Here is a 24,573-nt window from a genome sequence, read left to right as displayed (position 1 = left end):
TTCAACATGTTGAAAATTCAGCGGCGACCAGAAAGACGCTACGACTCTTTGGAGACCTCTCACGACCATAGGAGACCTCTCACGACAAGGCAGGCTGTATGGTTGTGAGAGGTCTCCTGTGGTTGTGTGAGGTCTCCGATGGTTGAGAGAGGTCTCCTATGGTTGTGAGAGGTCTCCGAAGGTTGAGAGAAGTCTCCGATGGTTGAGAGAAGTCTCCTATGGTTGTGTGAGGTCTCCAATGGTTGAGAGAGGTCTCCTATGGTTGTGTGAGGTCTCCGATGGTTGAGAGAAGTCTCCTATGGTTGTGAGAGGTCTCCGATGGTTGAGAGAAGTCTCCTGTGGTTGTGAGAGGTCTCCTATGGTTGAGAGAAGTCTCCTATGGTTGTGAGAGGTCTCCGATGGTTGAGAGAAGTCTCCTGTGGTTGTGAGAGGTCTATGGTTGAGAGAAGTCTCCTATGGTTGTGTGAGGTCTCCGATGGTTGAGAGAGGTCTCCGATGGTTGAGAGAGGTCTCCTATGGTTGTGAGAGGTCTCCGATGGTTGAGACAAGTCTCCTATGGTTGTGAGAGGTCTCCGAAGGTTGAGAGAAGTCTCCGATGGTTGAGAGAAGTCTCCTACGGTGGTGAGAGGTCTCCAAAGAGTCGTAGTGTCTTTCTGGTCGCCGCTGAATTATTAACATGTTGACATTTTCGGGGAACTATCACGGGTGCCAGCAGTCGCCTGTAAAGGTCGTGTAAGTGGGACAGGCCCCTTATTAGGCAGCAACTCTACTGCTGCCCACCATGCGAACCTTCCATATGATCCGTATCCTTCCATGCCCTGCATATCCACATGCTTATCACCTGACAGCGTGTCTCAGGCACCCACCACTCTCTGTGTAAAAATAAAACCTTGCCCCCGCAAGTCTCTTCTAAACTTTCCCCCCTCTGAGGTTACAGCTCTGTACTCTAGTCCATGGCATATCCACCCTGGGAAACAGGTTCTGTCCGTCCACTCTATCTATGCCGCCCATAACTTTATAAACGCCTGTGAGGACTCCCTTGGATCTAATAAACTACTGAAAGAAAATGAAAAACAGTAAATCCTTTTTATTAGAAAAATGCTTGAGCTTTGTCCCTGGGGGTTGTCCATGGCTGAGCTTGTAAGAGCAAACTCCAGAGACCGAGCTCTGTGTGTGTGTGTCTCATCCCTTGCAATAGAGGTAAGGGGGGGGGGGGGGGGCAGGAGCGGGTCATGTGGTCTACCGAGTGTACACCATCATACATCAAGATCATGCCTTCCTCAGCACCATTTTCCTTCACTAGACCCTCATTGCTTGATTTTAGCTCCCAGATATCAGCCGGCTTCAGATTGAATGAACACAGGAAATGAAGAAAAACATAATGCACTTGGATATTCCAGTAGGCGGCTGTACATTGGGATTAGGATTTGGTCAGTCAAAGGAAGGGTCCCGACCCGAAACGTCACCTATCCACGTTCTCCACAGATGCTGCCTGACCCGCTGAGTTACTCCAGCACTCTGTGAAACGTCACCTATCCATGTTCTCCACAGATGCTGCCTGACCCACTGAGTTACTCCAGCACTCTGTGAAACGTCACCTATCCATGTTCTCCACAGATGCTGCCTGACCCGCTGAGTTACTCCAGCACTCTGTGAAACGCCACCTATCCATGTTGTCCACAGATGCTGCCTGACCCGCTGAGTTACTCCAGCACTCTGTGAAACGTCACCTATCCATGTTCTCCACAGATGCTGCCTGACCCGCTGAGTTACTCCAGCACTGTGTGAAACGTCACCTATCCATGTTCTCCACAGATGCTGCCTGACCCGCTGAGTTACTCCAGCACTCTATGCTTTTTATAATAGGACTTTGTGTTGAGTTTAGTTCAAAGATATTGCAAGGAAACAGGCCCCTTCAGCGCACGAGCCGCACTGACCAGCGATCCACGCGCACTAGAACTATCCCACCCGAGGGACATTTTACCATTATGGTTTATCAATGCAAACGCTCCCCTCCATTGAGTCTGTCCAAAGCAAGCGTTGTCTGCGGAGGGCGCTCAGCATCGCCAAGGACTGCTCTCACCCCAACCACGGACTGTTTACCATCCGGGAGGCGCTACAGGTCTCTCTGTTGCCGGACCAGCAGGTCCAGGAACAGCTTCTTCCCTGTGGCTGTCACTCTACTCAACAATGTACCTCGGTGACTGCCAATTCCCCCCCCCCGGACACTCCTCCCACAGGAAAAACACTATGACTGTATATATGCTAATGTAAATATTTATTCAAATCATTTGCTATGTCGCTCTTCCAGGGAGATGCTAAATGCATTTCGTTGTCTCTGTACTGTACACGGACAATGACAATTAAAATCTGAATCTGAATCTGAATCTGAAATTAACCTGCAATCCTGTACCTCTTTGGAGAGAAGGAATGGGTGATGTTTTGGTTCTAGACCCTTCAGACTAAGAACAGTATCATGTTCCCCTTTGTGGGAACATTCTATTCTCCTATTAGCTGTTGACTCTTCTGTCGTACAGGTAGTTAAACATAGAAACATAGAAACATAGACAATAGGTGCAGGAGTAGGCCATTCGGCCCTTCGAGCCTGCACCGCCATTCAATATGATCATGGCTGATCATCCAACTCAGTATCCTGTACCTGCCTTCTCTCCATACCCCCTGATCCCTTTAGCCACAAGGGCCACATCTAACTCCCTCTTAAATATAGCCAATGAACTGTGGCCTCAACTACCTTCTGCGGGAGAGAATTCCACAGATTCACCACTCTCTGTGTGAAAAATGTTTTCCTCATCTCGGTCCTAAAAGATTTCCCCTTTATCCTTAAACTGTGACCCCTTGTTCTGGACTTCCCCCAACATCGGGAACAATCTTCCTGCATCTAGCCTGTCCAACCCCTTAAGAATTTTGTACGTTTCTATAAGATCCCCCCTCAATCTTCTAAATTCTAGCGAGTAAACAAAAGCAATCAGTGGATACAAGGAACTGCAGGCGCTGTTTTACAAATAAAAAAAGACACAAAGTGCTGGAGTAACTCAGCAGGTCAGGCAGCATCTCTGGAGAACATGGATAGGTGATGTTTCGGGTTGAAGAAGGGTCTCGCCCTGAAATGTCACCAATCCATGTTCCTCAATGATGCTGCCTGACCCGCTGAGTTACTCCAATCTAAATAAGTAATCTGTTGGTTATAGAATATGTTGAAACATTCTGAGGCTTTTCCTTTTGTAAAGTGCTTTGAGAGAGGGATTAGGGGCCAGTCGTGATGATATCAGAACGTGCAGCACTGATCACTTCATTGCCACAGCATAACATCACAAGTGGAGGTGGGACTAAGCTTGCATGAGAACACTTCGCTGATATTTCACAAGGTTTTAATTTAAAAACTGCATTAGGCGAGATGTCGGCACAAGATTATGTGATTATCAGAAACTCCAGCAGCCAGTGTAATCTCTGCAAGCAGAAACCAAAATTACATCTAATGCCCCTGTCCCACTTAGGAAACCTCTGGAGACTTTGCGCCCCACCCAAGGTTTCCGTGCGGTTCCCGGAGGTTTTTGTCAGTCTCCCTACCTGCTTCCACTACCGGCAACCTCCGGGAACCGCACGGAAACCTTGGGTGGAGCGCAAAGTCTCCAGAGGTTTCCGTTCAGGTTTCCTAAGTGGGACAGGGGCATAATGTTGAATGACCATCACACAAACCAACCTCCCCTCCATTGACTCCATCTACACCTCACGCTGCCTCGGCAAGGCCAGCAGCATCATCAAGGACCAGTCGCACCCCGGCCACTCCCTCTTCTCCCCTCTCCCATCGGGCAAAAGGTATAGAAGTGTGAAAACGCACACCTCCAGATTCAGGGACAGTTTCTTCCCAGCTGTTATCAGGCAACTGAACCATCCTACCACAACCAGAGAGCTGAACGTACACAAAAAAGCTGGAGAAACTCAGCGGGTGCAGCAGCATCTATGGAGCGAAGGAAATAGGCAATGTTTCAGGCTGAAACCCTTCTTCAGACTTCTTTTGATGGGAAGGGTTCGGAGGGATATGAGTCGGGTGCAGGCAAATGGGAAGATTGTAGATGGGGGCATTTGGGTCGGGATGGGCGCGTTGAGACGAAGGGTCTGTTTCCATGTTGTATGGCTATTGGTTCCTAATTGTCTCCCTGCCTCCGAGGATTGGATTAGATGGGATATGGGAAACTGGAGATGGAAGTGGTGAAAGTCCACACTAATCATCCTGCTTGGACTAGTGGCCTGTTAGCTTTTTGATTTCTTTCAACATCTGCTGGAGAAATGTTTACAGGGCTCTCAAATTTCATCTGCTTTAAGCTCTTAACCCACTTGGCTCGGGGATAGACACAAGTGTTCATGTTTGCAGTGTTTCGCGGAGTCTTTCCTCTGTAAAGTAGCTGAAGATTTTCTGCTTTCAATTAGCTGTGAACATTTGAACAGACTTGCGCTGGGATTTAATGGGCTATCGTGACATCGTTTGTTGGGGCTTTGCAACGACGCTTTCTCTTCCGCATGTGGCATTTGGAAAGGAGTTGAGGGCCTGTCCCACGTGGGCGTCATTTGCGTGTCACGCAGATGGCGAGCGAAGATTTTGTACATCACAAAATCCTGTGACGCCGGGCGCGGCTGCAGGTCTCTGCCTATGTCATCACGCACCATGCGCGCATCACGTGCGTGTCACATCGCGCGCGTCGTGCATCGTGACGCGTAAATGATGTTGTGTAAATTACGCGCAAATGACGGCCAAGTGGGACAAGCCCTTGAGTTTAGTTTATTGTCACGTGTACCGAGGTACAGTGAAAAGCTTTTTATGGGTTGGGTGCTAACCAGTCAGCGGAAAGACAATACATGATTACAATCGAGCCGCCCACAGTGTGCTGGGTAGATCTAAAAGTGTGGAGCTATTGTAAGTGGATAAAAAATGCTGGAGAAACTCAGCGGGCGAGGCAGCATCTATGGAGCGAAGGAATAGGTGACGTTTCGGGTCGAGACCCTTCTTCAGACTGAATGGAGCTATTGTGATGCATGATTATAGATCCATTGGGTCGGGAGGAATTGCACATTCTCTCTCTCTCACTTTCTCTCACTTTCTCTCCCTCTCTCACTTTCTCTCTCCCCCTCTCTCGCTCTCTCTCGCGCCCTCTCTCCCTCTCTCCCCCTCTCCCCCTCTCACACCCACTCTCCCCCTCTCCCCTTCTCCCCCTCTCCCCCTCTCCCTCTCTCCCCCTCTCCCCCTCTCCCTCTCTCCCCCTCTCCCCCTCTCCCCTCTCCCCCTCTCCCCCTCTCCCCCTCTCCCCCTCTCCCTCTCTCCCTCTCTCCCCCTCTCCCCCTCTCCCCCTCCCCCCCCCCCTTCTCCCCCTCCGCCCTCTCTCCCCCTCTCACCCTCTCTCACTCCCTCTCCCTCCCCCTCTCTCTCTCGCTCTCTCTCTCTTTCCCTCTCTCACTTTTCCCCATTCACATTTTATCTCTCGCTTTTCCTTTCTCACACTTTCACTCTCTCTCTCTCTCTCCCTCTCTCTTTCCTCCTCTTTTGCTTTCCCCCTCTCCCTTCCCCCTCTCCCTCTCTCACTTTCTCTCTCCCTCTCCCTCCCCTTCCACTACCGCCCTCTGTCCCTCTTGCCCTCTCGTCCTCCCCTCCCCCTTTCCCCCGTCTCTCTCTCCCCCCTCCCCTCCTCCCCTCTCTCTGCCCCCTGTTGAAGGAGTAGTTGCCAAATAAAGATGAGGGGGGTGGGGTGGGGTGGTTTTCTCCTGTGTTGGGCCGTGGGTCTGGGATCGCTTGCTGCCCACTGAGCCAAGGCTGACTCACTGAAGGTTCTTGGAGCCAAGGCTGACTCACTGAGACCTGGTCCTGACAGGAGTCAAGTGCTTTGGGGAACAAGCAGGAAACTGGGGCTGGGTCTGGGGCCAGGATCACATCAGCCCAGATCACATCGTATCGAGCACCCGACGGGGCTGCTTTCCCAGTTCTTGGCACAGCTCGGGTATTTGTGGAACTAATTTTAACTTAAACGGTGTTGGTAGTTTCTCCTGTTTGGTGAGGCTGGGCGGAGGTTGCTCGGATGTGGTGAGGCGGGTCAGACATGCCTGTGTTTTAGGCCGGCAGGGGCCCGGGGGGGAAGGGTCAGGTCAGGTCACCTCACGTGCTGTCTCTCTGCCCCTCACCTCGCTAAACACTCGAGAGTGTCTCTGTCTCTCTGTATATGTCCCTGTCTCTCTGTCTCTGTCTCCGTCACTCTCTCTGTCTCCCTGTCTCCCTGTCTCCCTGTCTCCCTGTCTCCCTGTCTCCCTGTCTCCCTGTCTCCCTCTCTCCCTCTCTCCCCCTCTCCCCGTCTCCCCGTCTCCCCGTCTCCCCGTCTCCCCGTCTCCCCGTCTCCCCGTCTCCCCGTCTCCCCGTCTCCCCGTCTCCCTCTCTCCCTCTCTCCTCTCTCCCTCTCCCCGTCTCCCTCTCTCTCTCTCTCTCTTTCTCCCCCTCTCCCTCTCTCCCCCTCTCCCCCTCTCCCCCTCTCCCCTCTCCCCGTCTCCCGTCTCCCTGTCTCCCTGTCTCCCTGTCTCCCTGTCTCCCTGTCTCCCTGTCTCCCTCTCTCCCTCTCTCCCTCTCTCCCTCTCTCCCTCTCTCCCTCTCTCCCTGTCTCCCTCTCTCCCTCTCTCCCTCTCTCCCTCTCCCCCTCTCCGTCTCTCACTCTCACTCTCACTCTCACTCTCACTCTCACTCTCACTCTCACTCTCACTCTCACTCTCACTCTCACTCTCACTCTCACTCTCTCTCTCCCTCTCCCTCTCTCCCTGTCTCCCTGTCTCCCTGTCTCCCTGTCTCCCTGTCTCCCTGTCTCTCTGTCTCTCACTCTCACTCTCTCTCACTCTCTCTCTCTCCCTGTCTCCCTCTCTCCCTGTCTCCCTGTCTCCCTGTCTCCCTGTCTCTCTGTCTCTCTGACTCTCACTCTCACTCTCTCTCACTCTCTCTCTCTCCCTGTCTCCCAGTCTCCCTGTATCTCTGTCTCTCTGACTCACTCTCCCTGTCTCCCTGTCTCCCTGTCTCCCTGTCTCCCTGTCTCCCTGTCTCCCTGTCTCCCTGTCTCCCTGTCTCCCTGTCTCCCTGTCTCCCTGTCTCCCTGTCTCCCTGTCTCCCTGTCTCCCTGTCTCCCTGTCTCCCTCTCTCCCTGTCTCCCTCTCTCCCTCTCTCCCTGTCTCCCTGTCTCTCTCTCTCTCTGTCTCACTATTCCCTGTGCACAACTTTCCACATTTCCTGTTCCACCAAAAAACAAAGCATTGCCAATTCTTCAAGATTTCCCCCTAGATCCTCAGGGTTTTTTTACAGCAGATTTTAAAAAATATCTAGATTTTCTTGGATCACTTTTATTATTCATGTAAAAACAATTTGGAGATGGGGAAGGCGGTGTTCGAAAGGGGCGGAAAAAGGAGGTGAAGGGATGAAATCTGTAGGAGAATAAGCCGTGCGAACAAGCTGCCATCTGAAGTTGCCCCTCCTTTCTGACCAAATGCCATCATTGATTTATTTCTCAACGCATCGCTCTCTCTGATACACCCGAGTGCTTCACGGAGCCTGAGGAGAGAATCAGTTGCCATGTGGATTGAGCTGTGAGCTGTCAGGGCCTTGATGTGAGCGTTTTCTAATCAAAGTCTCCTATTCTTACCCCCCTGCCCAAATCCTATGCCTGAGTGAAGCCTCGCTAATTGGAAATGAAATTGGTCTTGCCGAGGGGTCCCGCTGTGGAAGTGTGTTCTTGCCACTGACAGCGATCTTAATACCAGCCAGATGTTACATTGCGGAAGTCCCAGGACACTGTTTAACAGGGATAATGGCTCTTACTGTTGCCTGTCTCAACCCACCTGTTTTACATCGATTCTTCACCACCTCCCCCTTCATTCCAAATCTCTCCGCTTCTCTCCCAGCCCACCTCTCCCATCTGGGGTTTAAGAAGGAACTGCAGATGCTGGAAAATCCAAGGTACACAAAAATGCTGGAGAAACTCAGCGGGTGCAGCAGCATCTATGGAGCGAAGGAAATAGGCAACGTTTCGGGCCGAAACCCTTCCGGGTTTCGTCCCGAAACGTTGCCTATTTCCTTCCGGGTTTCGTCCCGAAACGTTGCCTATTTCCTTCGCTCCATAGATGCTGCTGCACCCGCTGAGTTTCTCCAGCATTTTTGTGTATCTCCCATTCTGGGGACCTGAGCCTCCCCCCCCCTCCCCTTATTTGGGGGGGTGTATGTGTAGGAAGGAACTGTAGATGCTGGTTTAAACCAAAGATAGACACAAAATGCTGGAGTAACTCAGCGGGACAGGCAGCAAGAAGGGGGGGGGGGGTGAGAGAGGGTGGGGCGAGAGATGGGGCAAGAGCAGGGACGAGAAGGGGGGGAGGCGAGCGAGGGGGCGAGAGTGGGGCAAGAGAGGGGGTGAGATAGGATGAGAGCGGGGAGAGAGGGGGGGAGATGGAATGAGAGAGGGTAAGAGGGGGGAAGGAGGGGGGATGAGAAGGGGGGGAGATGGGATGAGAGGGGGCAAGAGGGGGGAGAGAGGGGACGAAGGGGGCAAGAAGGGGGGGAGAGAGGGGGCAAGAGGGAGGTGAGTTGGGATGAAAGGGGGAGAGGGGGCCAGAAGGGGGGGATATGTGATGAGGGGGCAAGAGTGGGGAGAGAGGGGACGAGGGGGCAAGAGGGAGGTGAGTTGGGATGAGAGGGGACAAGAGGGGATGAGAAGGGGGTGAGGGGGTGATTTGGAGGGGGAGATGCTTGGCTGGGTTAAGGGAGAGCCAAAACAGAGAGAGCCACAGACACAGAACGGGTGACGTTTGGGGTCGAGACCCTTCTTTCTTCTGCTCTCTACCCAGCTGATGGGAACTGCCTCCCCCTCCCTCCGAGGAACGCGAGCTTGCAATTTTTCCGACAACTATCTCCTACTGGGAATGCCGCTGTTTGTGGTGCAGGTGCTGGGGACTGAATGCAAGGGAATGTCTAAGTACTTGGCCTTGGCTTCTGGGCTTGCCTTAACCGCACTGTAGCTCGGAAACATGGTGGGTTGGGGGCAGGGTTTGGTGCGTAAAACCCCTTTGTCCGCTCCAAGTGCATAACTTGATCCTGAAGTGGGCTGTGAAAGAACAAAGGCTCCCTCTGTGCTCTGATCTATGGAACATAATTCACTCTCTGACCTCTCTGTGAAAATATTTGACAAAGACATTTTCTTTTGCAGAGGAATTTGAAGAACATGTTTAGTATTTCTGTTTGGTTTCTGATATATTACTTTAGACTCTAGACCTTCGACATGCAACATATCTTTGGAGATACAGGCCCTTCGGCCCACCCATTCTGTGCCGAACAGCGATCAACCCATACGCCAGTTCTGTCCGACACACTAGGGACAATTTATCCGACACAGCCACAAACCTGGTGAAAATGAATGGGTGACATTTCAGGTCAGACCCATCTCCAGAAATCCTGCCTGACTCGCTGAGTTACTCGAGCATTTGTGTCCATCCTCGGTACAAAACCAGCATCTGCAGTTCCTTCCTACACATTTAGACAATAGACAATAGATGCAGGAGTAGGCCATTCGGCCCCTTCGAGCCAGCACCGCCATTCAATGCGATCATGGCTGATCATCCCCAATCAGATGCAGATTCAGATTCAGATTCAACTTTAATTGTCATTGTCAGTGTACAGTACAGAGACAACAAAATGCAGTTGGCATCTCCCTGGAAGAGCGACATAGAATATGATTTCAATAAATAAATCAGTACCCCGTTCCTGCCTTCTCCCCATATTCCCCCGGCTCCGCTATCTTCAATACTATTCCTGTCTTTAAAATATCCACTGCTTTGGCCTCCACAGCCTTCTGTGGCAAAGAATTCCACAAGTCGAAGATCTCGGAGAAAACCCACGCAGGTCACGGAGAGAACGTACAAACTCCGTACAGGCAGCGCCCGTAGTCGGCATTGAACCAAGGTCTTTGGCGCTGTATAATGCCCCTGTCTCACTTAGGAAACCTGAACGGAAACCTCTGGAGACTCTGCGCCCCACCCAAGGTTTCCGTGCGGTTCCCGGAGGTTTTTGTCAGTCTCCCTACCTGCTTCCACTACCTGCAACCTCCGGCAACCACCTGCAACCTCCGGGAACCGCACGGAAACCTTGGGCGGGGGCGCAAAGTCTCCAGAGGTTTCCGTTCAGGTTTCCTAAGTGGGACAGGGGCATAAGGCAGCAACTCTACCGCTGCACCACCGTGCCGACCTGCTTGCCCCTTGTCCTCTTGAGCTTTGAGGCAACTCTCCCCCTTGATATCTCGTCGACCAAGCTGTTTCTGAATAGGCCTCTTGGGCGCATTTTTCTTCAGATCAAATGTGCTATCTAGAAGCATTTGTTGTTGTTGGCAGGCTTGCAAACACTCGCCTGTGATTTTACCCAGTCTTGAAAGTCCGATTTTAATTGTGCAAAACATTAATAACTCCAGGTTTTCTTTCAAATTGCCAGCTTTTCATTAATTGTTTACAGTGGGTGTACAAATTAAGAAGGCAGTACGACCAATTTAGCTGGCAGTACAACAATCAACATCAGTCTGCAATACAGCAATCATTACAGTGTTTGCTTTGAGGATTGGGAGAGCGTTGGGAGCAATTTAATCTAGTGAGGTTCAGATTTTGTGGGAAAGAAACAACAAAATATTATTCTGCATTGTTCATTATCGGAGGACATTGCAAAGGCCTTTACACCCACACTGAAGTTGTTTCTCCTTTGTTAAAATAAAATACTGCTGTAGGAAAAGATACAGCTGTTATTCCAGTTGATTGCCACATGACCTGACCTTTGCCAGATAACCTGACCCCTTTTTCTTTGTAACTAGAAGCAGAAAAAGTTGGAAATAGGCAGCAGTCTCCAGTTCAGAGTTTAGTTTCAGAGTTATGGGCCTGCCCCACATATATAGGTGATTTTTCAGACAACTGCTGGTGACTGTTAAGTCGTACGTAGCAGGTCGCTGAAAAACCAACGACTGGGTCATTACAGTGTTGGAACAGGCTATTCAGCTCTCCGAGTTAATACTGACCATCGATTAGTTGTACACTAGTTATGTTATTCCACTCCCTACACACAATTTACAGAAGCCAATTACATTCATAAGGTATACAAACAGAAATAGGCCATTCGGTCCATCAAGTCTACTCTGCCATTCAATCAGGGCTGATCTATCTATCCCTCACAACCTCCTCCCCCTGCCTTCTCTTCATAATCCCTGGCACTAATCAAGAGCATACAAACCTGTGCATCCTTGGCAGTGGAGGTTTGTATGTTAAATTACAAGCTAAACGTCCCCGAGCTCTGACGAATCCGCGACGTACATTCTACGTGCTTACCACGAGTTTGATATTTTTTTTAACTCAGGAGAACTCGTACAGTGGGACAGCCCCATAAAGATGTTGAGGGGAGGGTGGAGGTGAGGTGGGGGGCGTGTCAGTGTACTGTCGACCTATGTTGTGACATGTGTTGTCGTGTTCCCCTCTGTCACAGGGTGATATCCAGCAGCTGTTAATGTCGCCTGATCCGCGGGCAGCCTACACCTACTGTGAGGATTACATCCCCGACTGTGATGCCGCCCTACCCTACGCCCTGCAGTCCCTTGTGCCCACCTACGATGACGAGGTAAGGCTCACGAGTGCTTCATTGTCAACTGAACCATGCAATCCTTAAGGGCCTGTCCCACTTACGCAACCTTTACAGGTGACTGCCGGCACCCGCCATAGGTCGCCGAAATGTTCAACGTTGAAAATTCAGCCGCGACCAGAAGGACTACGACTCTTTGGAGACCTCTTACCACCATAGGAGACCTCTCACAACCGTACAGGCTGTGTGGCCGTGAGAGGTCTCCTATGGTCCGCCCTGTTTCGACGAATGCAATCATTTGAGGAATTTTCTATTTCTGTTTCTGCTGCCTTTGTCATTGGTTCCCCCCCCCCAGTCCAATGACACTCTTTTCTCCCTCCTCCCTTCCTATCCATGTGCCAATTAGATTTGAGTCTGCATACACACCTTGGTTTATGAATCAACAATGGACCATTGTGGGCTCCTTGGCCATCGGTGCCGGCTCTGATTTGCTCTGTATCTTTTCATACCTTTCACTCTCCCGTCTGGAGAAGGGTCTCGACCCTATTCCTTCTCCCCAGAGATGCTGCCTGAACCGCTGAGTTACTCCAGCGTTTTGTGTTCTATCTTTGCTTAATGGAGCGTTCAGCTGATGGGAACCGATGGCATCGTCCCAGACTTGCGAAGGATTATGCTTTTCTCCACGTATAATCTGCATTTCATTCATAGGCTTGCCGGGGTATAAAGGTGATGCTTGGATAAGTGCACAAGGTGGCAGAGCAGTGAACATTGCCAATGGATGAATCTCAGCCCAAATGGGCAAGGCTTTTCCTTCCATTCTATCATCAGCATTTTCAGCTCCAACTCTTTTCCTCGATGTTCCCTCTCTTATCTGGCATTCCTGTTGCTCATCTTCATAAGTTCATAAGTGATAGGAGCAGAATTAGGCCATTCGGCCCATCGTCTACTCTGTCATTCAATCATGGCTGATCTATCTCTCCCTCCTAATGCCATTTATGGATAGGCAACGTTTCAAGTCGGGACCTCTCCTCTGACTCTGAATACCTGGAACGTCACGTATCCATGTCCTCGTGAGATGTTGCCTGACTGAGTTACTCCAGCATTTTGAGATCTGGATTCATGTTGGTCTGAATTTAATTGTCCTCAGGATAATTTAATTGTGTTCTGGATCGCTACCTTCTGAGGCTAAGATCCTACGATCTGGAATTCCCAAATTCCCAAATCTCCTCACCCACATCCCCTGCGCTATCTACTGTGTGCCCGCTTCACGAATAGTGAAAGGCCTGGATAGAGTGGATGTGGAGAGGATGTTTCCACTAGTGGGAGAGTCTAGGACCAGAGGACACAGCCTCAGAATTAAAGGATGTTCCTTTAGGAAGGAGATGAGGAGGAATTTCTTTAGTCGGAGGGTGGTGAATCTGTGAATCTGCTCTACTGAGAGGGCTGGATAGAGGAGTCAAACGGAGATGAATCGATAGATATAGACACAAAATGCCGGAGTAACTCAGCGGGTCAGGCAGCATCTCTGGAGGGTGGTGAATCTGTGGAATTCTTTGCCGTAGTACCAAGTCAATGGATATTTTTAAGGCAGACATAGATAGATTCTTGATTAGTACGGGTGTCAGGGGTTCTGGGGGAAAGGCAGGAGAATGGGGTTAGGAGGGAGAGATAGATCAGCCATGATTGAATGGCGGAGTTGACTTGATGGGTCGAATGGCCTAATTCTGCTCCTGGTCCTTGCGAACTGATGAATTTTGAGGCTACCACCTTGACTGAGTTTACTTGCCAACAGTATTTGCTTTCCTTTCACCAGCTGGTTGGCAGCATTGTCTGAAGTCTCCCCGCCCCACCGTTAACTTGTGATGCACTGTTGCATCCATGACACATATTGTTGATGTAGGGCGTGCCGGTGTATGCGGTCAATTGCCGCTGATGCTTGGCACGGCCACTTTGTATATCCCTGGGAAAAGCCCAGTGGAGTGTGTGTCTGTGTGTATCTGACGAATTCCCAATTAAAAAAATAGGATTATCGCCTCTCCTTGTCTCTATTGCTCCTTTTGTTATTTCCCTCCTTCAGTAACTTTACCTGGTCAAGTTGACCCAGACAACATGAAGTTATGGGGTGAAAAGTGACCATGAGCCAATGATACTTTATTGTCACGAGTACTAGCTTTGTTTTGGATACAACCCCAACTCTTTTCCTCGATGTTCCCTCTCTTATCTGGCATTCCTCTTGCTCATCTTCATCAATTCATAAGTGATAGGAGCAGAATTAGGCCATTCGGCCCATCAAGTCTACTCTGCTATCCAACCATGGCTAATCCATCTCTCCCTCTCAACCCTGTTCTCCTGCCTTCTCCCCATAACCCCTGACGCCCCTACTAATCAAGAATCTATCTATCTCTTGCCTTAAAAACATCCATTGACTTGGCACCACAGCCTTCTGTGTCAAAGAATTCCACAGATTCACCATCCTCTGACTGAAGAAATTCTTCCTCCTCCCCTTTCTGAAGAAGGGTCTCAACCCGAAACGTCACCCATTCCTTCTCTCCAGAGATGTTGCCTGTCCCGCTGAGTTACTCCACCGTTTTGTGTCTATCTTCCTTTCTGAAGATACATCCTTTAATTCTGAGGCCATGGCCACTGGGCGTAGACTGTCCAACTGGTGGAAACATTCTCTCCACATCCACTCTATCCAGGCCATTTAGCATTCGGTTTCAATGAGGTCCCTTCTCATTCTTCCAAGATCGAGCAAGAACAGGCCCAGTGCCGTCAAATGCTCATCATATGTTAACCCATCCAACCTTCATGATATCCAACCCCATCTCCCCAATGTGAGATCTGGATTTTTGGTCCTTTCATCAGCCGCTTCTCCCAACAATATCTGATCACCTTTTTTTCTTCTTTTTTTTTTTCCCCTTTCCAAAAACTTTATCCGACACAGTCATATGATACAACACATCAAAACATAATCACAAATTGCACTATAACAAATAATCATTATAGTACAACAATGCATTCATTGTTTACAATACTCTCAACCCCACGGGGTGACCAGCGCCCAATATCTGATCACCTCCTTGGCTTCAGGTTCTCTCTCTCGCTCTCTCTTTCTCTCACACGCTGCTTTTTACAGACGATGACTTCCCGGCAACGCCACAAAAAAAAGAAGAGAGACCGCAAGCGCTCTAGAAAGAAGGGCAAGGGCAAAGGCAAAGGAAAAGGCAAATCAAAGAAATCGAAAAAAAACCGCAGGAAGAAGAAGAAAGATCGGGCCGCTCGGCAAATGATAGACACACTTAGAGTTGGGGAAAAGGTAGATGAAGCACACTCGCTCAGCTCCTCCTCAGGGCCACGTTGGAGGAGCGTCGAGGACTGGCACGTGTGGCCCCTGCTAACTTAATCCAACCATGCTGCTCTCTGCATTCGCATTACATCCTCCGATTCCATCCATCCCTCCCCTGCCACCATCATCCAACTCTTCACGCAGCCTGCCCATTCAAAGTGGAAGGGAAGGTACACAAAAAAGTTGGAGAAACTCAGCGGGTGCGGCAGCATCTATGGAGCGAAGGAAATAGGCGACGTTTCGGTTCCGAAACCCTTCTTCAGACCCGAAACGTTGCCTATTTCCTTCGCTCCATAGATGCTGCTGCACCCGCTGAGTTTCTCCAGCATTTTTGTCTACCTTCGATTTTCCAGCATCTGCAGTTCCTTCTTAAACAAAGTGGAAGGGAAGTTGGAGAGACTTTGTTAGTTAAGTGCTTCCTTTATTAGAGGGTGTGGTGTATGTGGTGTGGAAGGGCAGGGGAGGAGGAGAGGGGGGGGGGGGGGATGAGGAGTGCTAATGTCGTTTCCCAAAGATGGGCTAAGAATTCAGTTTTTTAGTTTAGTTTGGTTTGATTTAGTTTAGTTTAGTGATTTTTAGTTTCACTTGGTTTACTTTAGTTTAGTTTAGAGGCACAGCACGGGAATAGGCCCTTCGGCCCACCGAGTCCGTGTCGAACCGTGATCCCCCTACACTTACACTATCCTATATACACACTATGGACAATTTACCATCTTCACCAAAAACCAATGAACCTACACACCTGTACGTCTTTAGAGTGTGGGAGGAAACCGGAGCACCCGGAGAAAAGCCACGCAGGTCACGGGGAGAACGTACAAACTCCGTGCAGGCAGCACCCGTAGTCAGGATCGAACCCGGGACTCTGGCGCTGTGAGGCAGCAACTCTACCGCTGCTCCACCTTGCCGCCCCAGAGGAATTGTCAGGTTTTCGTGAAGGGCTCTTCCCTTCCCTGAAGAGGTTGTGTTCTTGGTAACATCACATAACTCCTGTCATCTTCATTCTCCACCCTGCACTGCCCTCTGCCCGTCGCCACGGCTATTGTAATGCGATTTGAACGGGGTTTGAAGAGCTTCTATGTTGCACATGGATTAATGCATCACTGAGACATTGCTGACCATCGGAATGCTCGCTGCACAGCTGTAACCGTAGGCCATAATCACGCTTTTTACCATTCGATTACCAAACTTTAACCTCACGCTTCATCACAAGCTTAAATTTGTTTGACTGCTGACGTATCAGTGATTTAATGATTTAATTTGGAGGAATTTGCAGGTACCAACATAAGTGGAAGATATCTCCTTGAGCTTGAAGCTTGCGGTAAAATGGTCGTTGTTTTTTTTTGACTAGGTTAGAACATAGTCCCCATCCTTATCTCCTCCCTCCCACGATGATGTCCCATGGGGTAAAATGCATCGGACTCAGTTGATGGAGACTTGCCCACCTAGGGTTTAATCCCCACTGCCCATAGGGTGAAACTGGAAGGCCCATTTATCCAATTGAATCATTCCTTACCAACCCAATCAGGAGGTCAAGTGGAAGAGGCATGGCGCTGGTCCTGATTGATTGATAGTGGGTGACAAGGAGAGTGTTGAGCCGGGGCAAGGGAAGAGGGAGAGCTTATGTCAGTCGAGGTGAAAGTAGTTTTGGTCTCCAAATCTGAGGAAAGACATTCTTGCCATAGAGGGAGTACAGAGAAGGTTCACCAGACTGATTCCTGGGATGTCAGGACTTTCATATGAAGAAAGACTGGATAGACTAGGCTTGTACTCGCTAGAATTTAGAAGATTGAGGGGGGATCTTATAGAAACTTACAAAATTCTTAAGGGGTTGGACAGGCTAGAGGCAGGAAGATTGTTCCCGATGTTGGGGAAGTCCAGGACAAGGGGTCACAGTTTAAGGATAAAGGGGAAATCCTTTAGGACCGAGATGAGAAAAACATTTTTCACACAGAGAGTGGTGAATCTGTGGAACTCTCTGCCACAGAAGGTAGTTGAGGCCAGTTCATTGGCTATATTTAAGAGGGAGTTAGATGTGGCCCGTGTGGCTAAAGGGATCAGGGGGTATGGAGAGAAGGCAGGTACAGGATACTGAGTTGGATGATCAGCCATGATCATATTGAATGGCGGTGCAGGCTCGAAGGGCCGAATGGCTACTCCTGCACCTATTTTCTATGTTTCTATGAAAGCAGAAAAAGATTAAAATTCACTGCATCAGATAAGCAGGATAAAAAATGATCAAGGTTCCTTGACAAAGCATTGAACCAAAGCCAGACAAAGTCGGAAGATTGGATCACCTCAAGAATGTTGGTATTATTCAGAAGGTGATTAAGAACTGTGTAATCCATCTTCTTTGTCGATTTGGCCATCGATTCCTTGCCCAGGTCTCCTGTCTGAGGACTTGTGGATCCTAAATAACTCCTCCAATTGTTGGAGACTCTTGAGAGGAAGAGATCGGGTGGATGCACAGAGTCTCTTGCCCAGAGTAGGGGAATCGAGGACCAGAGGACATAGGTTCAAGGTGAAGGGGTAAAGATCTAATAGGAATCTGAGGTATAACTTTTTCACACAAAGGGTGGTGTGTGTATGGAATGAGCTGCTGGAGGAGGTAGTTGAGGCTGGGACTATCCCAATTTTTAAGAAACAGTTAGACAGGTACATGGATAGGACAGGTTTGGAGGGATATGGACCAAACCCAGGCAGGTGGGACAAGTGTAGCTGGGACATGTTGACCGATGTGGGCAAGTTGGGGCTGAAGGGCCTGTTTACACACTGTATCATTCTATGACTGAAGTCCTGGCTGAGGAGATATCTAGACTTGCCTAGGAAGAGGTCACCTCTCTGCTCCTGCAGCGACCACCAGGCTAAGCCGCAGGGAGCAGCGTTTTCTGTTGTCTGACCCTCTTGTTTTCCTGCACCCCATCTCAGGATACTGAGCCCATTGCAGAGGGAGAGGTGGACAATGATTACGGCTACTTTCTCGGCCCAGAGTACTACACGGACTTGGAGTCAGCGATCTACAACGCCTCGACCACTATCGATGCGGTGGAGGGAAACGCGATGGACCATGAGGTGAACTCCGCTCTAACGGTGCCCGTGGCTCTAGCAAGGCGGCGCAGTGGCGCAGCTGGTAGTGCTGCTGCCTCATAATGCCAGAGATGTGGGTGGGTGGGTGGGTGGGTGTGTGTGTGTGTGTGTGTGTGTGTGTTCGTTCTCCCCGTGACCATGTGCGTTTCTTCCACAGTTGCTCTGGTTTTCTCCCATATTCCAAAGAGGTGCAGGTTTGTAGGATAATTGGTCCCAAGTGTGTAGGGAGTGGACGTGCAAGTGGGATAACATAGAACTCGTGAGACTAGATGATCAAAGGTTGCTGTGGACAAGGGCCAATTTCCATGCTGTATTTCCTAACTAAACTAAAAACCAAGCAGGAAGGTTAAGGAAGACAAAAATGCTGGAGAAACTCAGCGGGTGCAGCAGCATCTATGGAGCGAAGGAAATAGGCAACGTTTTGGGCTGAAACCCTTCTTCAGACCCAATATCCTTCACTCCATAAATGCTGCCGCACCCGCTGAGTTTCTCCAGCATTTTTGTCTACCTTTGATTTTCCAGCATCTGCAGTTCCTACTTAAACAGGAAGGTTAAGGAACGGGGCATTAACAACCCTGGCCTCTTGGACTTCAATGGTTTCAACCCTTGGATAAAGGGATGGCACATGATGGGATTGATAGCCTGTTGGCTTATTTGGGAGATCTAACTCCTTACTGCTTTCCTCTCCAAAAGCACCAGGCTTAAAATGAGGAAAACTTGTGGGAAGTTCTGTCTGAAGAAGGGTCCAGAACCAAAACATCTCCTATCAATGTTTCCTTATGATTCTGATTATACTGCCGAGTTATTCCAGCACTTTGTGTCTTTCTTTGCTATAGAGCAGCATCTGCAGTTCATTGTCATTACAAGAACGTGTGGAAACAAGGAACTGCATATGCTGGTTTGCGGGAGGGAAAAAGCACAAAGTGCTGGAGTAAGTCAGCGGGTCAGGCAGCATCCCTGGAGAACATGGATAGTTGGCGTTTCGGATCGAGACCCTTGCATTTCTGTCACCCCTTACTGATCTTTTCTTCACTTAATAGTGAAGGAATTGATTTGGGAAGTTTAGTCACTATTGTAATCTTGTAAAAATAATAAAGTTGGCTGACTGTGCTGCAGTTTGGCTGTGAAACGTTGTGTTATCTAGGTTCACTCACTGACAGAATATAGACATTGCTGACAATGGCAGCATTATTTACCTATTCCTCAATGCCACGGAACTATTGCAGGTACAATCGCAACGTTTAAGAAACATTTAGACAGGTACATGGAATGCAGGAGGGTCTCGACTCGAAACATCACCCATTCCTTCTCTCCAGAGCTGCTGCCTGTCCCGCTGAGTTAATGCCCCTGTCCCACTTAGCAAACCTGAACGGAAACCTCTGGAGACTTTGCGCCCCACCCAAGGTTTCCGTGCGGTTCCCGGAGGTTGCAGGTGGTTGCCGGAGGTTGCAGGTAGTGGAAGCAGGTAGGGAGACTGACAAAAACCTCCGGGAACCGCACGGAAACCTTGGGTGGGGCGCAAAGTCTCCAGAGGTTTCCGTTCAGGTTTCCTAAGTGGGGCAGGGGCATTACTCCAGAATTTTGTGTCGCTCTTTGGTACATGGATAGGACAGGTTTGGAGGGATATGGGCCAAACGCAGGGACTTGTTGGTCAGTATGGGCAAGTTGGGCCGAAGGGCATGTTTCCACGCAGTATGTAAGGAGAACACTAGGAGAACACTTATGGTCACCACAAATAACTCTAATGAAGGTGCTAGTTAGCCACCTTCTGCAGTTTGGTTTAGATTAGGTTAGTTTAGAGATACATAGCGCATAAAGGCCCTTCGGCCCACCGAGTCCGCGCCGACCAACAATCCCCGCACAGTAACGCTATCCTACACACACACTAGGGACTATCTACTATTATACAAAGCCTACAAACCTGTACATCTTTGGAGTGTGGGAGGAAACCGGAGCTTCCCGGAGAAAACCCACGCAGGTCACGGGGAGAACGTACAGACAGGATCGAACCCGTGTCTCTGGCGCTGTGAGGCAGCAACTCTACCGCTGCGCCACCGAGCCGCCCTTAGTTCTTCTAGTGGTGGTGTTGGCCGGTGTGGGCATGTTGGGCCGAAGGGCCTGTTTCCACGCTGTATGACTGACTCTATGACCCTATGACCGAGGCGGTAGACCGATGAGCCCGCAGTCATGTGTGGTCCAGACTGGGGAATGATAACAGTTTACCAGACCAGCTTTTGTAACAATCTCATGATTTCATCCTCACCATTGTTGAGACTAGCCAGATTTCTTTGTTTAAAATTCCACGTATGTTTAATTTGTTGAATATAAACTTCTCTCCGCCATGGTGGGAATCGAACTTGTGTCTCAAGATGAATTATTTGTGATCCTGGCTACTGGTTTAGTAGCTCAATCGCTTTATTACCATGCCCCTGTTATGTTGGACAACCCTCCATATCTTACCGCCAATTAGTTCTGCCAATTCTTGAGTTCATTCATTTCATTTCTGTTGGCAGAGAACCTCTGTTGTACTGCAAGAAGTGACTCATTTTCAGATCATTTGTCAAAGCAATATTTCGCTGTTTGGGCCATTTGCCAAATCCACTTACACTGTAATTACAGGAGAAGGGGGGGGGGGGAGAAAAAACCGTGCAGAAAATACTGCAGAGGGAAAAAAAGCCTGAAAGACTCAGCTAGTCAGGCAGCAACTGTGTGGAGAGAAACAAAGTTGAAGGGCCTGTCCCACTTTCAAGACTTAATTCAAGACCTTTTTCACTCGTGGACGTTTTTCATCATGCCAGAAAAAACGCCCCAACCTACTTGATGCCACGAGTACCTACGACTTACCTACGACCTCGTGACGACCATGCTGCGAGTATGAGTCAAGGGCAAACTCGGCAGAGGTCGTGAATTAGGTTGTGGAAGTGGGACAGGCCCCTTGAATGTTTCAGGTGTGGGAAGGAACTGCAGATGCTGGCTTACATCTCGCATTCCGACAGGATGGGAAAGTGCCCGAGCCGGCTGCCTGCCCCTTTTCCGGGGTTACGCCCGTGCCCGGGTGGTGTTAGAGAGGGACTACGCCGCTGTCCACGGGCTCCCTGGGGGATTACCTGGACCGCTGGGCACCGCGGGGAGCGGAATACATCCACATAAAGGATGGGGAATTAGTAATTTAATATTCAATATATAATAATATTTGCTTCATTTTGTATTTTGGTGGTGGGTTTGTTCGTATTTTTGTACTGTACATATCATTTTTTGTAAATAGTTGATTAAAATTACTTTTGTTAAAAAAAAAAAGCAGAATGGGAAAGGGAGGGCAATTTTTTTAACTTGCAGCGAGAGGGATATAAAGGGAAAAGGGAATATTTCCTGGGAATGTCACTCCAAGGTGGTCTCTTTGACATCCATCTTTCCCTCCGCTCTCTACGCAGCAAAGTTTTAAACTGTGCTATTTCTCGTCTCCTCTCTTCACGAAGGGTGTACGAACTGAAATGTCAATGCTATATTTCTTCCCACATAAGCTGCCTGAACTGCTGGGTGAATACAACATTTTCCGCTTCTGTTAGGATTACCTACGAATCGTAGAGTCCTAATGCTATACAGCATGGAAGGAGGCCCTTCGGCCCACCTAGTCCATGCCAATCACGATCACCCATAAACTAGTTCTATCCTGCACACAAGCTACGATTTACAGAAACCATTTAACCTACAAACCAGCGCATCTTTGGAATTTGTGTTGGGAATGGATTGGGTCGTTTTTAAAGAAACTGAAAGGGCAACTATCCTTTCCCTTCACAGATGCTGCCTGACCACCTGAGTAAACTAAACTAAACTCAGTCTGAAGAAGGGTCTCTAGATAGAACTCTAGCGGCTAGTGGAATCAAGGGATATGGGGAGAAGGCAGGCACGGGTTATTGATTGGGGACGATCACAATGAATGACGGTGCTGGCTCGAAGGGCCAAATGGCCTCCTCCTGCACCTATTTTCTATGTTTCTATGACCCGAAACATCACCCATTCCTTCTCTCCAGAGATGCTGCCTGACCCGCTGATTTACTCCAGCGTTTTGTGTCTATTTTCTTAAACTAAACTGAATCTCAACATCTTGAGTCATGGTTCAAATCCAGCTGCAGACTCCAGTCCACCCCCGTGCCCTTTGTATGACTCATATGTTCTATGCAGCATATTGTTCCATAGCTGTGAGCATTCACTGCTCCAGAGCCTGCAGTGGACATTGAGGTCTGCCTGTTGTGTGGGTTCTTATTTTCCCAACTGGAGGTCGTGCCAAAAAATCTCCCACTACATGCAGCGTGTTCTTCAAGAAGGCTCCAGCCTCAGGAGAGCTGTAAAGTTAATGTTACATAACGTGAGAAAAACCTCTAAATGCTGCACACTCTCATCCATCTGGCTTAGTTTAGTTTAGTTTAGAGATACAGCGCGGAAACAGGCCCTTCGACCCACTGAGTCCGCGCCGAACAGCGATCCCCGCACACTAACGCTATCCTACACACACCAGGGATGATTTACAATTTTTACCGAAGCCAATTAACCTACAAACTTGTACGTCTTTGGAGTGTGGGAGGAAGCCGGACCACCCGGAGAAAAGCTATGCAGGTCACGGGGAGAACGTACAAACTCCATGCAGCCAGCACCCGTGTTCAGGATCGAACCCGGATCTATGGCGCTGTAAGGCAGCAACTATGGGTAGCCTGAAGAAGGGTTTCGGCCCGAAACGTCGCCTATTTCCTTCGCTCCATAGATGCTGCTGCACCCGCTGAGTTTCCCCAGCAATTGTGTGTACCTTCGATATTCCAGCATCTGCAGTTCCCTTTTGAAAACTATGGCACTGTAAGGCATTCAATGTGATCATGGCTGATCATCCCCAATCAGTGCCCCGTTCCTGCCTTCTCCCCATATCCCCTGACTCCGCTATCTTTAAGAGCCCTATCTAGCTCTCTCTTGAAAGCATCCAGAGAACCTGCCTCCACCTGCCCTCTGAAGCAGAGAATTCCACACACTCACCACTCTCTGAGAGAAAAAGTGTTTCCTGTCTCCATTCTAAATTGCTTACCCCTAATTCTTAAACTGTGTGGCCCCTGGTTCTGGACTCCCCCAACACCGGGAACATGTTTCCTGCCTCTAGCGTGTCCAAACCCTGTCATCTTTCATTTATGGTCTGAAGAAGGGTTCTGTCCCAAAACGTCGACTATTCCTTCTCTCCAGAGAGGCTGCCTGACCCGCTGAGTTGCTCCAGCATTTGTGTCTATCTTCGGTATAAACCAGCATCTACAGTTCCTTCCTACACGTATATGGATCTCTGTCCATTGTACGGACTTATAATATTTAATAAGAGTTTGTGTGAGCAATGACATTTGAGTCTAGTTTAGAGATACAACAAGCTTGTCCTCCACATCTCCTTTAACCTTTGCCCCTGTTATCTTAAAATCTCTAACAATCTTAGCATGGCACGGTGGTGCAGCGGTAGAGTTGCTGCCTTACAGCGCCAGAGACACACGACTTCGATCCTAACTATGGCCGCAGTCTCTACGGAGTTTGTACGTTCTCCCTGCGACCTCTGTGGGGTTTTCTCCCGGGTGATCCGATTTCCTCCCACATTCCAAAGACGTACAGGTTTGTAGGTTAATTGGCTTAGGTAAAATTGTAAATTGTCCCCGTGATGTAGCTAGTGTGCAGGGTGATCGCTGGTCGGCGCGGACTCGGTGGGCCGAAGGGCCTGTTTTCGCACTGTATCGCTGAAGTCTAAAGCTATGCCCCCTAGCCTTGGACATTCCCTTTCCTCTGCGTAGCCCACAAATCCGCACGTCTTCGGGATGTGGGAGGAAACCAGAGCACCCGAAGGAAACCCACCTTGCCACGGGGAAAACGTGCAGACTCCACACAGACAGCGCCCGAGGTCAGGATGGAACCTGGGTCTCTGGCACGGTGAGGCTGCAGCTCTATCTCTGGTTGTATAAGAAATCTCAAAACAATGATTAAACATCACCTACTAGTAGTCAATGCATAAACTTAAAAATAAATTGCTGAAGCAGGGGCCACACAGTTTAAGAATAAGGGGTAAGCCATTTAGAACGGAGACGAGGAAACGCATTTTCTCACAGAGAGTTGTGAGTCTGTGGAATTCTCTGCCTCAGAGGGCGGTGGAGGCCGGTTCTCTGGATGCTTTCAAGAGAGAGCTAGATAGGGCTCTTAAAGATAGCGGAGTCTGGGGATATGGGGAGAAGGCAGGAACGGGGTACTGATTGGGGATGATCAGCCATGATCGCATTGAATGGCGATGCTGGCTCGAAGGGCCGAATGGCCTACTCCTGCACCTATTGTCTATTGTCTATCTCCCAATCCTTTAAAATATAATGGTTTTACACTGCAGTTTTTTATTTTAAGGTTGAACAGTATTAATATAAAATATAGGAAACTAATGTAATGAATGACAACTCACATTGCTTTAACGGGCGGAAAGGTTCCTATTTTGCAAAATTAGTAATGGCTGGAG

At 49.3% G+C, this 24,573-nt stretch overlaps 1 protein-coding gene across 2 annotated transcripts in view; it reads left to right on the top strand.

Moving 5' to 3' along the window:
• The window catches only part of col5a3 (collagen type V alpha 3 chain), a 198,756-nt gene that overhangs the window by 39,853 nt on the left and 134,330 nt on the right, over nucleotides 1–24,573 (top strand). The window contains exons 5-7 of one of the 2 annotated variants that reach the window (XM_033050912.1): nucleotides 11,540–11,671; nucleotides 14,769–14,948; nucleotides 17,904–18,047. In XM_033050912.1, the coding sequence (XP_032906803.1) occupies nucleotides 11,540–11,671; nucleotides 14,769–14,948; nucleotides 17,904–18,047 (456 nt within the window). The remainder of the gene's footprint in view (nucleotides 1–11,539; nucleotides 11,672–14,768; nucleotides 14,949–17,903; nucleotides 18,048–24,573) is intronic. The other variant, XM_033050913.1, reaches the window with a different exon arrangement.

Source organism: Amblyraja radiata, chromosome 35 (genome assembly GCF_010909765.2).
Source record: "Amblyraja radiata isolate CabotCenter1 chromosome 35, sAmbRad1.1.pri, whole genome shotgun sequence".
In the NCBI taxonomy this organism is placed as follows: Eukaryota; Metazoa; Chordata; class Chondrichthyes; order Rajiformes; family Rajidae; genus Amblyraja; species Amblyraja radiata.
The sequence above is the reverse complement of the archived record's forward strand: the minus strand, read 5'-3'. Positions and strand labels throughout refer to the sequence as shown.